The sequence below is a fragment of the Colobus angolensis genome, unplaced genomic scaffold, assembly GCF_000951035.1.
Source record: "Colobus angolensis palliatus isolate OR3802 unplaced genomic scaffold, Cang.pa_1.0 Scaffold194, whole genome shotgun sequence".
In the NCBI taxonomy this organism is placed as follows: domain Eukaryota; kingdom Metazoa; phylum Chordata; class Mammalia; order Primates; family Cercopithecidae; genus Colobus; species Colobus angolensis.
Genome location: NW_012115088.1, coordinates 1,120,255 through 1,133,584, shown reverse-complemented (window position 1 = coordinate 1,133,584; position 13,330 = coordinate 1,120,255). Strand labels below are relative to the sequence as shown.

The 13,330-nt window shown below is 34.7% G+C and overlaps 1 protein-coding gene across 3 annotated transcripts in view; it reads left to right on the top strand.

Moving 5' to 3' along the window:
• The window catches only part of MYBL1 (v-myb avian myeloblastosis viral oncogene homolog-like 1), a 48,845-nt gene that overhangs the window by 13,907 nt on the left and 21,608 nt on the right, over positions 1-13,330 (top strand). For all 3 annotated transcript variants that reach the window (XM_011940896.1, XM_011940895.1, XM_011940894.1), the window contains exons 4-8: positions 671-763; positions 2,302-2,522; positions 4,094-4,268; positions 6,659-6,733; positions 7,315-7,419. In XM_011940896.1, the coding sequence (XP_011796286.1) occupies positions 671-763; positions 2,302-2,522; positions 4,094-4,268; positions 6,659-6,733; positions 7,315-7,419 (669 nt within the window). The remainder of the gene's footprint in view (positions 1-670; positions 764-2,301; positions 2,523-4,093; positions 4,269-6,658; positions 6,734-7,314; positions 7,420-13,330) is intronic.

Genomic DNA, 13,330 nt, shown 5'->3' with positions numbered 1-13,330 from the left:
TTGAGTTCTTATGTCAGCTTTGTGTAGTTTTCTGTCCACTGCTTTTTATTCCTCAGCTCTAAATCCATTTCTTTATGGCAGTTATCTGTATTTTATCTTTGCCGTTTGCTGTATTATAAGGTGTAGTGTAAAGATACTTTAGTTTTAAATAAATTGTTTTTTATTTGTAGTCTAAGCCCTGTTTACTACTATAATTAAGAAAAAACAGGTCGGGCGCCGTGGCTCATGCCTGTAATCCCAGCACTTTGGGAGGCCGAGGCGGGTGGATCACGAGGTCAGGAGATCGAGACCATCTTGGCTAACACAGTGAAACCCTGTCTTTCCTAAAACTACAAAAAATTAGCCTAGTGTGGTGGCGAGCGCCTGTAGTCCCAGCTACACGGGAAGCTGAGAATGGCATGAACCCAGGAGGCGGAGCTTGCAGTAAGCCGAGATCGCACCACTGCACTCCAGCCTGGGGGACAGAGCCAGACTCCCTCTCAAAAAAAAAATAAAATAACAAAATAATAATTGGGACACAGACATGTAACATAAATGTTACATGTTTAAAGAATGCTGTTGAATACACTATTCTTGAAATCTTTGTTCTAAGGATGTGAGACATAAATTCAGGCTGATTTGCTTTCTGGAAGACAGTTGTTTAATAACAAAATCATCTAAATTTTTTCAGAATCGCTCTGATTTTCAGTGCCAGCATCGATGGCAGAAAGTTTTAAATCCTGAATTGATAAAGGGTCCTTGGACTAAAGAAGAAGATCAGAGGGTAATGTGTTCATACTCTTTATATTCACTATGTAGGTAGACTAGTTTTTTTCTTCCAAATGTGTTGTTTTGACATATGAAGTGTATGTTTAAGTCACTTTGATTTTGTTCTCTGGAGGCTACTTTGCATGAGAATTGAATGTTAAGTGTCTTGAAATGTTGTTGGGTTTTTAAAAAATTGAGTCAAACCAAGTATAACATACAGCCCTTTCTTTCTGAGAGTTTGGTTTGCAGAAGGAAAAATACTTGCTGTAAGGTTACTTACCTTGTTTTGAGCTCAATTTCATAACTATTAGGGTACAGTTTCTTTGTCAAAAATCTAATTAACATTTTAAAACAGATTTTCATTTTATTTTTACATCTAATAACTTGATATGCACAAAAGTCATTCTTAACTTTTTCTCTTGACCTATAATGAGCCGCGGATTAGATAGATGTCAGAGCATCATGTTTCCAAAGGTTTTGTGATTTAAAAACCAAGGTCATTGTTTGTGCTATAAAGTCAGAGATGAATAGAAGCTTTTCTGCGCTCCTCTAGGAATTGTTCTTTAGTAATGCCTTTTTAAGTCATAAAAGTTGCTAATGCAGTTGAGGCATTAGAGCATCCTTACTTCTGCTCAAAACAAACTTTATTTGTTATTCTTATTTTTAAAATTTTTTAAATAAATAGAGATGGAATCTCGCTATGTTTTCCAGGCTGGTCTTGAACTCCTGGGTTCAAGCAATCTGCGCATCTTGGCCACTCAAAATGCTGGGATTAGAGGCTGAGCCATCATGCCTAGCCAGAACAAATTTTAAAGTTACTTCACCTAGACTGCTCTGATTTACTTGATGGCTACTCATAAGTTTTAAAATGTGTGATCTTGTTTAAAAATACATTTACCAAAGCCTTAAATTTTATTTTTTAAAGATAGTAAATAGATATACATACAGTGAAAATATCAACATATATTAAAGTTAGTCTACCAATATAAAATATTTATGAGGTGATATTTGACATAGGGCAGTGAGGTAAAGTGGGCTGGAATAACTATTCTTGCAATTTTAGGTGAAATAAAAACAACTGTAAAATGTGGAAAAGAGAATATGTAATCTATGTCCTTTCAGTTTGAGAAAGGAAGAAATGACAGCCCCAATAACTTGGTAGAATCTTTCTGCTTCCAAATTTTTGTTTTGTTTTGTTTTGTTTTTGGCTTTGTGCTGAAGCTTTTTTTTTTTTTTTAAATAGATGTAAGAGTAGAAAATGCACAAGTTTCAACATGTTTACAGTTATTTCAAGTTAATAGTGTATGAGAGCAATTTAATTTCAAGTGTCTTTAATTAGCCCCTTGGATTTTTAGATGCATTTGCAATCAATTTTTGAAGCTGGCAAATGCTAAAGGGGTATTTATTAGTTTTTTGGTTTTTTTTTTTTTTTTTTTTTACGAATTTTAGTTGTGGCTTGGATTTAATGCATTTATTTAAAATGGTATTCTTGAATTATGTTTTAAAATTCTTTCAAGGTAATGCTTTTTTAAACTTTGTTTTTCTGTTTCCTAGGTTATTGAATTAGTTCAGAAATATGGACCAAAACGATGGTCTTTAATTGCAAAACATTTAAAAGGAAGAATAGGCAAGCAGTGTAGAGAAAGATGGCATAATCATCTGAATCCTGAGGTAAAGAAATCTTCCTGGACAGAAGAGGAGGACAGGATCATCTATGAAGCACATAAGCGATTGGGAAATCGTTGGGCAGAAATTGCCAAACTACTTCCAGGAAGGTGCTTATATAAATGTATATATATTTTTCTATACTTAAACATGACCTTTATTACCTCACTATTAAATACATTTGCAAGTCCCCTATGACTTTTTAAAATTTATAATTAAAATGTAGACTATGTTACATAAGCAACCTTTTGGGACCATTTGTACTAAATTCTGTGGTAAAGGGTATGATTGCTTTTTTAATGAATTATTTTATGGCAAAATTTATACAATAAAATGATAGATTTTAGATTATATAAACCTTTAATACACTCCTAAAATCATGTTGATGTGTCAGTGCCAATCAAGTGAGACCCCCTTTGTATAAACTCTGTTGGAACAGAATCTAAATCTAAGATTTCTTTCATATTGCTTTCTATGTGTAAGACCAGGGAATAATATGCTAGCTGCAGTAAACTGCTATGGAAGTGTGTTGGGGAAAATTCAATCTTAATTAATTATGATATGATCCAAACCATGGAAGTAGTATATATATCCATGTGGCTAAAATACAGAATTTTCCTCAGAGGCAGTGATGTGCTAAGTATACTCTACATTGTACTGATTCATATGTTTTCTAGTAGTGTTTAGTACAGCAGACCAACAACCTTGTGAAAATTCATAACTTAGAAGGTATGCATTTGTCTTTTGTTGCTGTAGTCTCTATCTGTATAGTTCTTTATAGCATTACGTGCTTTTACATGTATTCTTAATTTTTGTAGACTTGGAAAGTATACAGAGCAAACATTGCTATCTTTGTTTTATAGATAAGATATTAAGGCATAGTGTTAAATTTTTTATTCAAGTTATTAAACCAGGTCTAGATACTTATAGTCTCTTGTACATCTTCCTGCTTTCCATAGAACCTAGCTTAGTGCCTTAATATTTACTGAAAACCTGCTTTATATGTGTATATTTTATGAGGGATGAAATTTGCACTACAAGTAGCTATAGGTTGAAGATTTACATTTTTATAAAGGAAACCTTAGATAAGAAGGGAGCCAATGAATTCTTTCTTACCATAAATATTTTGTTCTAAGAAGTGAAAAAGAATACCGGGATTCTTTAGTTTGTGATTTGCTTGTCATGATCATGTTTGTTCCTGGCTTAAGATCTTGGCTCTTGCTATACTCTTTATCTGGAATGCTCTTTTTTTTTTTTTTTTCTGTTCTTGTGTGGCAGGTTTGTTCTAACCAAACCAAAATTACTCTATTACCTACTTTTCTTATCCTACTTTATTTGCATTGTACTGATTATTTATTTATTTGTTTTTCTATTCTTCCTTCCTTCCCACTTCCATACTTCCAAGGAGAGTGTAAGCTCCATGAGAGCAGTGACCTACTTTGCCTTATTCACTGCAATATTTCTGGTGCTTAGAACTATGCCTGACATATGCACCTACAGTTTATCTTTTGAATTTAAAAAAAGCACCTATATTCCTGAGTAGAAACTCCAAAAGAAAAATTAAGAAAAAAGTATCTAATTTCATCAGTGTAAAAATTTGTTTTAAGCTTTGTACAAGTTACACAGTATTGAAATCTGTGGAATCCTTTTTTCTTTTTAAATTGTACCTTTCCTTTCTTAGGACTGATAATTCTATCAAAAATCATTGGAATTCTACTATGCGAAGAAAAGTGGAACAGGAGGGCTATTTACAAGATGGAATAAAATCAGAACGATCTTCATCTAAACTTCAACACAAACCTTGTGCAGCTATGGATCATATGCAAACCCAGAATCAGTTTTACATACCTGTTCAGGCACATACTTTTAATACTTTTATTATTTTAAAAAATTTCTTAAGTTGCTATATGAGAAGGTGTTTTGTTTCTTAATAGGACAAGTACAATGCATATTAAGGGGTAAATAGACAAATTGAAAAAAATGTGTAACTTTGATTTATAAGTATTTTGAGAACAGATTTATTAAAATGTTTCCTTTTATATGTAATTTTTACATTAAGAAACTATATACATTTCCTAATACTCTAATTATTTGAATCTTCATTTATGATTCAAAGCTAATGGTCATCTGTGCTTTAACATTCTACTGTACTTTCCATTTAAAAAATTTTGGTGTAATTATAGTATTGCTTATCTCTAAGAGGTAGGTATATATAAAATGGCTTAAAGGAGAAAGTAGCAAAAAATAACTTAAGTAATTGTTTTGGGGGTGTGGTAATTAATTGGCCTTTGCTGGCATTCAACTTTGCTTTTCCCCCGATAACTAATCACTTGGGTAACTTTAGTCTTTGTTTAGATGATTCATTAAAGTAGATATTACACGAGCTCAAAATGGGGCAAGTGCTATGTTGTCCCTTACAGTGCATTTTTCTACTTGGAAGAAATTAGTGTAGGAGTCTTCATGGGATTTGTTTTACATTTCCCTGTCTACCTGTTATGCCATTTTTTTCACAATATGCAATTCTTGGTTCTTGTCACATAAATTGTAAAGATTAATTCAGGACTTAGTAGTTGTCTACCAAAAGATAAAATTGGGCGAGATATTAAAAATCTGTGCTTTTTATGCCTCAGATTTGATTTTTGACATTTTGTGGACATTAAGTTTTTTAAGCATCATTTTAAAAGAACCACTTAGAGTAATGACATTTTCATTAACAATAGGAAAACGAGTGAAGACAGTATAATTATCTGCTGATACTCAATACCTTAAGGTTTTTATTATGTTTCTTTACATTTTTCTTTAGAGTCTAGATTTCAGCAGCATAAACTGAAACATTCTGCTTCTGTCTTAGAAAGGTTATCATTTAAATTTATTTTTTTAACTTGTAGGAAGATAATATATGGGGCCAACAGAGTATTTAACAGTCTTAATCTAAATATGTTGGAAAGATGAGGATATTTCTTGTACTACAAGAATTGTTTCCTTTTTAATTTAGATATATTCATTATTCAATTAATTTAAACTAATAAGGTAATTTTATTATATGTGTGACTTGATAAAAAATAGATGGGTTTAAAATACTGTCACAGATTTTCATGAAAAGTTTGGGAAAGATAAGTTTCTAATTCATTAGAGTTACCAAGCTGAGTGATAAGTGGTACTAATCGAGTATTCTAAACGTTCTATGTTAGAAATTATACATAATGATTCTGCATTATATAGTGATTTAGGTAGATCATTATGGAAAGCAGACAATTTCATATTTATATTTTTTGATTTTAAGCTTTTTTTTTTTTTTTTTGAGACAGAATCTCTTTCTGTTGCCACGCTAGAGTGCAGTGGTATGCACACAGCTCACTGCAGCCTCAATCGCCTGGGCTCATGTGATCCTCCTGCTTCAGCCTCCTGAGTAGCTGGGACTATAGGCATGCTCCACGACACCCAGCTAATTTTTTAATTTTTTGTAAAGACAGGGTCTTGCCATGTTGCCCAGGCTGGTCTTGGATTCCTGGACTCAAGCAACCATACTCCCTCAGCTTCCCAAAGTGCTGGAATTACAGGGTTGGGCCACTGCACCCAGCCCCAATTCTAAGGCTTTTAAAAACACCTTCTCTCATATTTCTTCCCACTACTGCTTACTAAATTTATATGTATCTTGAAAATTCTTATTACAGATGTTTTAGGAAAGAAGCAGAATGATATGTGGCCTATCATAAGTATATCTATTAAAAGTATATGAGTGATTCTGATTGTTTTTCTAAGACAAGTAATAGAAGAAGCCTTTGGCATGGAGTGGTGATAAAAGTAGGAGATATGAACATTGAAAACTTGCTTTAGTCTCTGTCCTTGTGAGTGCTTCATTCATATGGACACATAGGAACACAATTACTTTGTTTTCTCTAGGAGATAGGGCAACCCTTCTAATAGTAGATGTTTAAATGTATTTGAGGAATGTCAGATGTAATAAACTGGCCGATAAATCTAGGCTAAGTAATTCTCATATTTCATCTGGGAAAAAAAGTCTTTTCTAAGTGTTATGACTTTTAATCCATAGGTTCTAGGAGTGGAGCTGTAGTTATTATTTAATAGATAAGAAAGTATTATAGGTATAAAATTTCAAAATTAATACAGGTACTTTCTAAGTTTTTTGTGTTGATACTATTTCAAAAGTTTTTGTCATTTGCTTTAGATTTTAAACATTTATATATCATTATATGTATGATAAAATGCATTAATTACTTTTTAGATACCTGGGTATCAGTATGTGTCACCTGAAGGAAATTGTATAGAACATGTTCAGCCTACTTCTGCCTTTATTCAGGTAACTTTTATTTATGACAAAAACCAAAGGAAATGTGTTTAGTCACATTTTAAAAAGCCTAATAGTATCTATTTCCTCATTTATTAAACTAGTATAAAAATAATATGATCTGTCCTACTTGGAGTACTCTAACCTTAAAGAAGAAAGTGTATAAGTGGGGTTTAAGAAATATAAACTGTACAAATATAAGATGATTAATGATACCAGTATGGTAGTCCTTTCATTCTTTCAAGGTAAAGCATTCAAGTTGTGAATGGACATACTTTTGCTAAATTGTATAGAATGTATGTATTAAGATTTAAAAATCTAAAATATTTCAAACATACATTTCAGCTGATGTAGATGATGCAACATTTTTTTAAGGCGTTAAAATTTTCCCAAATCTGTTAAGTTGAAAATATTTACCAGCACCTCTTTAGATACCAGAGGGATTGTGATAATGAATATTTAGTATTTAGTAGCATTAAGCTTTATTAGAAAAAATATATTTCATGTTGCATAGAAGAAAATAAAAATGAGAACACTAATAATAAAGCAATTATGTAAGTAGCCTGTTTTCTCTTTTATTTAACTTATTTTAGCAACCCTTCATTGATGAAGATCCTGATAAGGAAAAGAAAATAAAGGAACTTGAGTTGCTTCTTATGTCAGCTGAGAATGAAGTTAGAAGAAAGCGAATTCCATCAGTAAGAAATAAGCTTAAGTGTTATTTGTATTGTTAGAATCTTTCATATATGCTTTTTATCATTTTTATCAACTAGAAAGCATACTCAGTATGACTGCAGATTTTAATATGGAGTAAAAATGGTTTTGTTATTTTTTTCATTTGCAACTTTGAGGTTGCCTGATTTTTTCTTTTTCTTTTTGAGACAGGATCTTGCTCTGTCACCCAGGCAGAAATTCAGTGGTGTAATCACTGATCACTGAAGCCTTGACCTCCTTGGTTCAAATGATGCCCCACCTCAGCCTCTCAAGTAGCTGGGACTACAGGTGCCTGCCACATGCCTGACAAATTTTTTTTATTTTTTATTTTTGTAGAGACAGGGTTTCACCGTGTTGCTCAGGCTGGTCTCAAACTCCTGGGCTCAAGTGATTCTCCTGCCTTGGCCTCCCAAAGTGCTGGGATTATAGGTGTGAGCTGCTGTGCCTGGCCCAAGGTTGCCTGATTTTGATATACATTTCTTTGAGCATAATTTACAATGTTCTGTGTTAGGATACTTCTTGAGTCATAAATGGAAAGCAGGTGTAAAGTAAACTCTCTGTATATATATACACACACATATATTTGTGAAAATTATGTGTGTTTATGTTAGGCTTCGGCGTTATTTTAGACATTCCATGTAATGATGGGTTTAATTCTTTTTAAAATAAAGAATCGAATAGATGTAGAGGGATTTATAAGCTCCAAAATTACTTTTATTCTCTTTAAAATTTTTTCCTATTTACTAGATTTAGAATATGAGCTCAGTAAATTAAAGAAAGTAATAACACTAAAAATATATGGAAAAAGGAACATTTAGATTTTATGCTCTCTAAACAATTCTTGTAAAAGAAAAAATTTTATATAGATGTTGGGTATTGGTTACCACATGTGAAAACTATTGTGTAAGATTTGGTTGATGAGACTAGGAGTGTTAAATTAGGATCAAAGGTAATTATCCTAGTAGAATTAAGCAGGTTATGCTAGATTGGTTAAAAGAAAGATACAAGTTTATACTTAAATGACTTTTTTTAAGGTTTTTAAATTAAAATTTTTAAATTGGGAAATAATTGTACATTTTCATGGGGTACATAGTGATGTTTCCATACATGTGATGTATATTGACCAGATCATGGTAATTAGCATATCCATCATCTCACATACTTATAATTTCTCTTTCTTGGGAACATTCAATATCTCCCCTTCTAACTATTTGAAACTATTTAATATTGTTAACTATAGTCATCCTGCAGTGATATAGAACAGTAGAACTTGTTCCTTCTGTCTAGCTGTGATTTTGTATTCTTTAACGCATATTTCCCTATCCCTCTCTTCACCCTACCCTTCCTTTAAATAACATTTTTAAAAATTTAAAATAATACCTGGAGCCTTATAATTTTATTTTTTTTTTAGACAGAGTCTCACTGTCACTCAAGCTGGAGTGCAGTGGCGCAATCTTGGCTCTACAAAAAGTTTTTTTTTTTTTACTTAGCTAAGTGTGGTGGTGCACAACTGTGGTCCTAACTACCCAGGAGGCTCCTGGGTTCAAGTGATTCTCCTGCCTCAGCCTCCCAAGTAGCTGGGATCACAGGCATGTACCAACATGCCCAGCTAATTTTTAAAATTTTTTTAGTAGAGATGGCGTTTCACCATAGTCTTGAACACCTAACCTCAAGTGATTTGTCCACCTTGGTCTCCCAAAGTACTGGGATTACAGACATGAGCCACCATTCCTCGCCCCTTTCTACGTTTAGAAAAGGGTTTCTTTGTTTGTTTTTTGTTTGGGACTAAATGAAAGGACAGAATACTGAGAGTGACTGGGAACTCAGGCAAAATTACTGCGAAGATAACCTGAAATCTTGAAATAGTATTATGAGGCAACTGGTGATGTCTTTATACTACTTAAGAGGATATTAATAAAAATGATATTTATTGATTATAATAGGCAAGATATGTGTTATAAGAAAAGCAATTTTTGTTTTTTGTTTTTTGAGTCAGGGTCTTGGTCTGTTGCCCAGGCTGGAGTGCAGTGGTACGATCATGGCTCACTGCAGCCTCAGCCTCCTGGGTTTAAGCAGTCCTCCCACCTCAGCTTCCTGGGTAGCTAAGACCACAGGTGTGTGCCACCACACTTGGCTAATTAAAAATATACTTTTTGTAGAGACAGGATTTTCCTATGTTGCAGTTTCTGTTTTGAAACTGCAAAAACCATGAGCAACTAGGAAGACCTGACATATACTTACCTTAAAGTTAATTTGTTTTTGTTAAGAAGCTACAAATAGGCTGGGCTTGGTGGCTTATGCCTGTAATCTCAGGACTTTGAGAAGCTGAGGTGGGAGGGTCACTTAAGCCCAGGAGTTTGAGACCAGCCTTGGCAGGTGAGACCCCACCTCTACAAAAAATTTAAAAAGAATTGGATAGGCCTGGTGGCACATGCCTGTGGTTCCAGCTACTCAGGAGGCTGAGGCAGAAGGATCTCTTGAGCCTGAGAAGTCAAGGCTGCAGTCAGCAGTTATCACACCCCTGCACTCCAACCTGGGCAACAGAGCAAGACTCCATCTTAAAAATAAATAAATTAATTAACCAGGCATGGTGGCACGTGCCTGTAGTCCCAGCTACTCAAAAGGCTGAGGGAGGAAGATTGCTTAAGCCCAGGGGTTTGAGGCTGCAGTGAGCTGTGATCATACCACTGCACTTCAGCCTGGGTGGCAGAGCAAGACCCTGTCTCAAAAAAAAAAAAAAAAGCCACAAAGAATTGTGGTGAGAGAATCAACATTTGTAGATTATTGTATCATGTTTAAACCATTTTGGATTTTTTAAATAGAATCTTACCCTTTTTAAATTTAATAGGAAAAATATAACTAAAAGAATGAATATTTCACATTATAAAGGAAGAAAGAAAGTTATTTTCTTTTTAGAACTCACTATCTAAAATTTATTCTCATAAAGATTTGGTTGAATAAGCATATTCTGAATTCTAGAGGGAAGTTACTGCAGCCAGTAGAATAGACTCCATACACATATAAAGCATTTTTTTTCTTTCTTTTTGAGATAGAGTCTTGCACTGTCGCTCGCTGCAACCTCCAACTCCCTGGTTCAAGTGATTCTCCTGCCTCAGCCTCCCGAGTAGCTGACATTATAGGCACATACCACCACACCCAGCTAATTTTTGTATTTTTAGAAGAAATGGGGTTTCATCATGTTGGCCAGGATGGTCTTGATTTCCTGACCTCAAGATCCACCTACCTCGGCCTCCCAAAGTGTTGGGATTACAGGCATGAGCCACCATGCCCTGCCTAACGCTTTTTTTCCTAAACAGTTATATGATAATATTGACTGCCATTTTACTGAGTATCAATTGTGCTGTACTCTTGTGAATGTTTTATATGTATGCTTGGTCATCCTGATGTTAACACTGTTAAGAGGGTAGAATTTCATTAGAGAATTCACATTTAGGACTGAATATGGTGACTCACACCTGTAATCCCAACACTTTCGGAGGCTGAGGCGGGCAGATCACTTGAGGCCAGAGTTGGAGACCAGGCTGGGCAACATGGCAAAACCCTGTCTCTGCAAAAAATACAAAAATTAACCAGGCGTGGTGGTGGTGTGCTCCTATAGTCCCAAGCTACTCGGGAAGCTGAGGTGGGAGGATCACTTGAGCCTGGGAGGTGGAGTTTGGAATGAGCCGAGATTGGGCCAGTGCATTCCAGCCTGGACGACAGAGCGAGACCCTGTCTCAAAAAAAAGAAAAAGAAAAAGAGATTCACATTTAGGTCTGACTGATTGTAACCTATGGTTTTTTCACTGGGCCCAGTTATTGCCCTCTTTGTGTGTTGGATCTTTTTCTCATCTGCATACCAACTGAAAGGTGTGTGGTTTGGAGGGAACCACATGTTCCCTCCAGCATGACAGGAGAACCAAGCTGTCTCCTGAAAGTGATTGTCAAGTCAGAAGGTGGCTATGCTAATGAAATAGGCAATAATGAAATGAGATTAATTTCTTTTATTTTTAAAACAGGTCGAATTTGCTTTGCAACAGTGTTTTATTACCTTATTTAAGTTGAAATGTAACATTTTGTTGTGAATCTCTAGAACATTCTGAAAATTTTTACCTTTAGTAGTAATAATTACCATTATTCAGTGCTTCTTATAGACTTTCAGTGTGCTTTCTACCATATGGTAGTTACTAGCCACATTTAATTTTAAATAAAATTTAAAATTCAGTTTTTTAGTTGCACTAGCCACGTATCAGTTGCTTATATGGGTAGTGGCTCCCATATTGAGCAGCTGGAAATATAGACCATTTTCATCATCTCAGAAAGTTCTGTTGAACAGTGCTACACACTTCACATGTTTTTCATTCATAACTCTTCAAGGCCTCTTTTCTTATTTTTTATTATAAAACATTAGAAAACTGGGCTTGCAAGATAAATAAATTGCCTAGTGTGCATTTCTGAAGAGATAAAGAAAAATGACATAGTCTCTGACTTCAGGTTTTACTCTGCAATGGGAATGTAGACAAGAAACAGGATAGTATATGATAAAATAAGACACAAGGGTTTTTTTTTGCTTTTATTATTATTTTTAATTGATACATAGTAATTGTACATATTTACTGGGTGTACAGTGTACTATTTTGATACATGTATGCAATGTGTCTTGGTCAAGTCATGGTAATTAGCACATCCATCACCTCAAACATTTATCATTTCATTGTCTTGGGAACATTTAAACCCTGCTCTTATAGCTATTTGAAAATATGCAATAAGTTGCTATTAATTATAGTTATCCTATAGTGCTATAGAACACTGGAACTTACTCCTCCTCTCTAGTTGTACTTATATATCCATTAACCAACTTTTGGCTACTCTCCCTTCTTCACTCCCCTTCCTTGGCTCCCCTTCTTCTCCTCTAGTAGCCACTATTTTTCTCTATACTTCTATGAGTGCTACTTTTTTAGCTTCCACATGTAAGTGAGAACCTGCAGTGTTTATCTTTCTCTGCCTGGCTTATTTCATTTAACATAATGTCCTCCAAGTTCATTTGTGTTGCCACAAATGATAGAATTTCATGGTTCTTTTATGGCTAAATAGTATTATGTGGTTATATGTGTGTGTGTGTGTATAAATATACAGACACATCTGTTGATAGGCAATTAGGTTGAATCCATATCTGTGAATAGTGCTGTAATGAACATGGGAGTACATATATGATTTTCTTTCCTTTGGATACATAGCCAGTAGTGGGATTACTGGATCATATTATAGTCTATTTTTAGTGTTTTGAAGAGCCTCCATAGTATTTTTCATAATGGCTGTACTAATTTACATTCCTTCCAACAGTAGAGTTCCCCTTTCTCCACATCTTTGCCAGCATCTGTTATCTTTTGTCTTTTTGATAATAGTCATTCTGACAAGGGTGAGATGATATCTCATTGTGGTTTTGATTTACATTTCCCTGATGACTAGTGATATTGAGCATTTTTAAATATACCCATTGTCCATTTGTATGTTTTCTTTTGATAAATATTGGTTCAGCTCATTTGCCTATTTTAAGTCAGATTATTGGCTGGGCGCCTTGTCTCATGACTGTAATTCCAACACTTTGATAGGCTAAGGTGGGTAGATTGCTTGAAATCATGAGTTCGAGACCAGCCTGGGCAACATGGTGAAACCCCATCTCTACAAAGAATACAAAACTTAGCCAGGCGTGGTGGTGAGTGCCTGTAGTCCCAGCTACTCAGAATGCTGAGGTGGGAGGATGGCTTGAACCTGGGAGGTGGGGAGGTTGCAGTGAGCTGGGATGGTACCACTGCAGTGCAGCCTGAGCAGAAGAGCCAGTCCTTATCTCAAAAAAAAAAAAACAAAAACAGGCCGGGCGCGGTGGCTCAAGCCT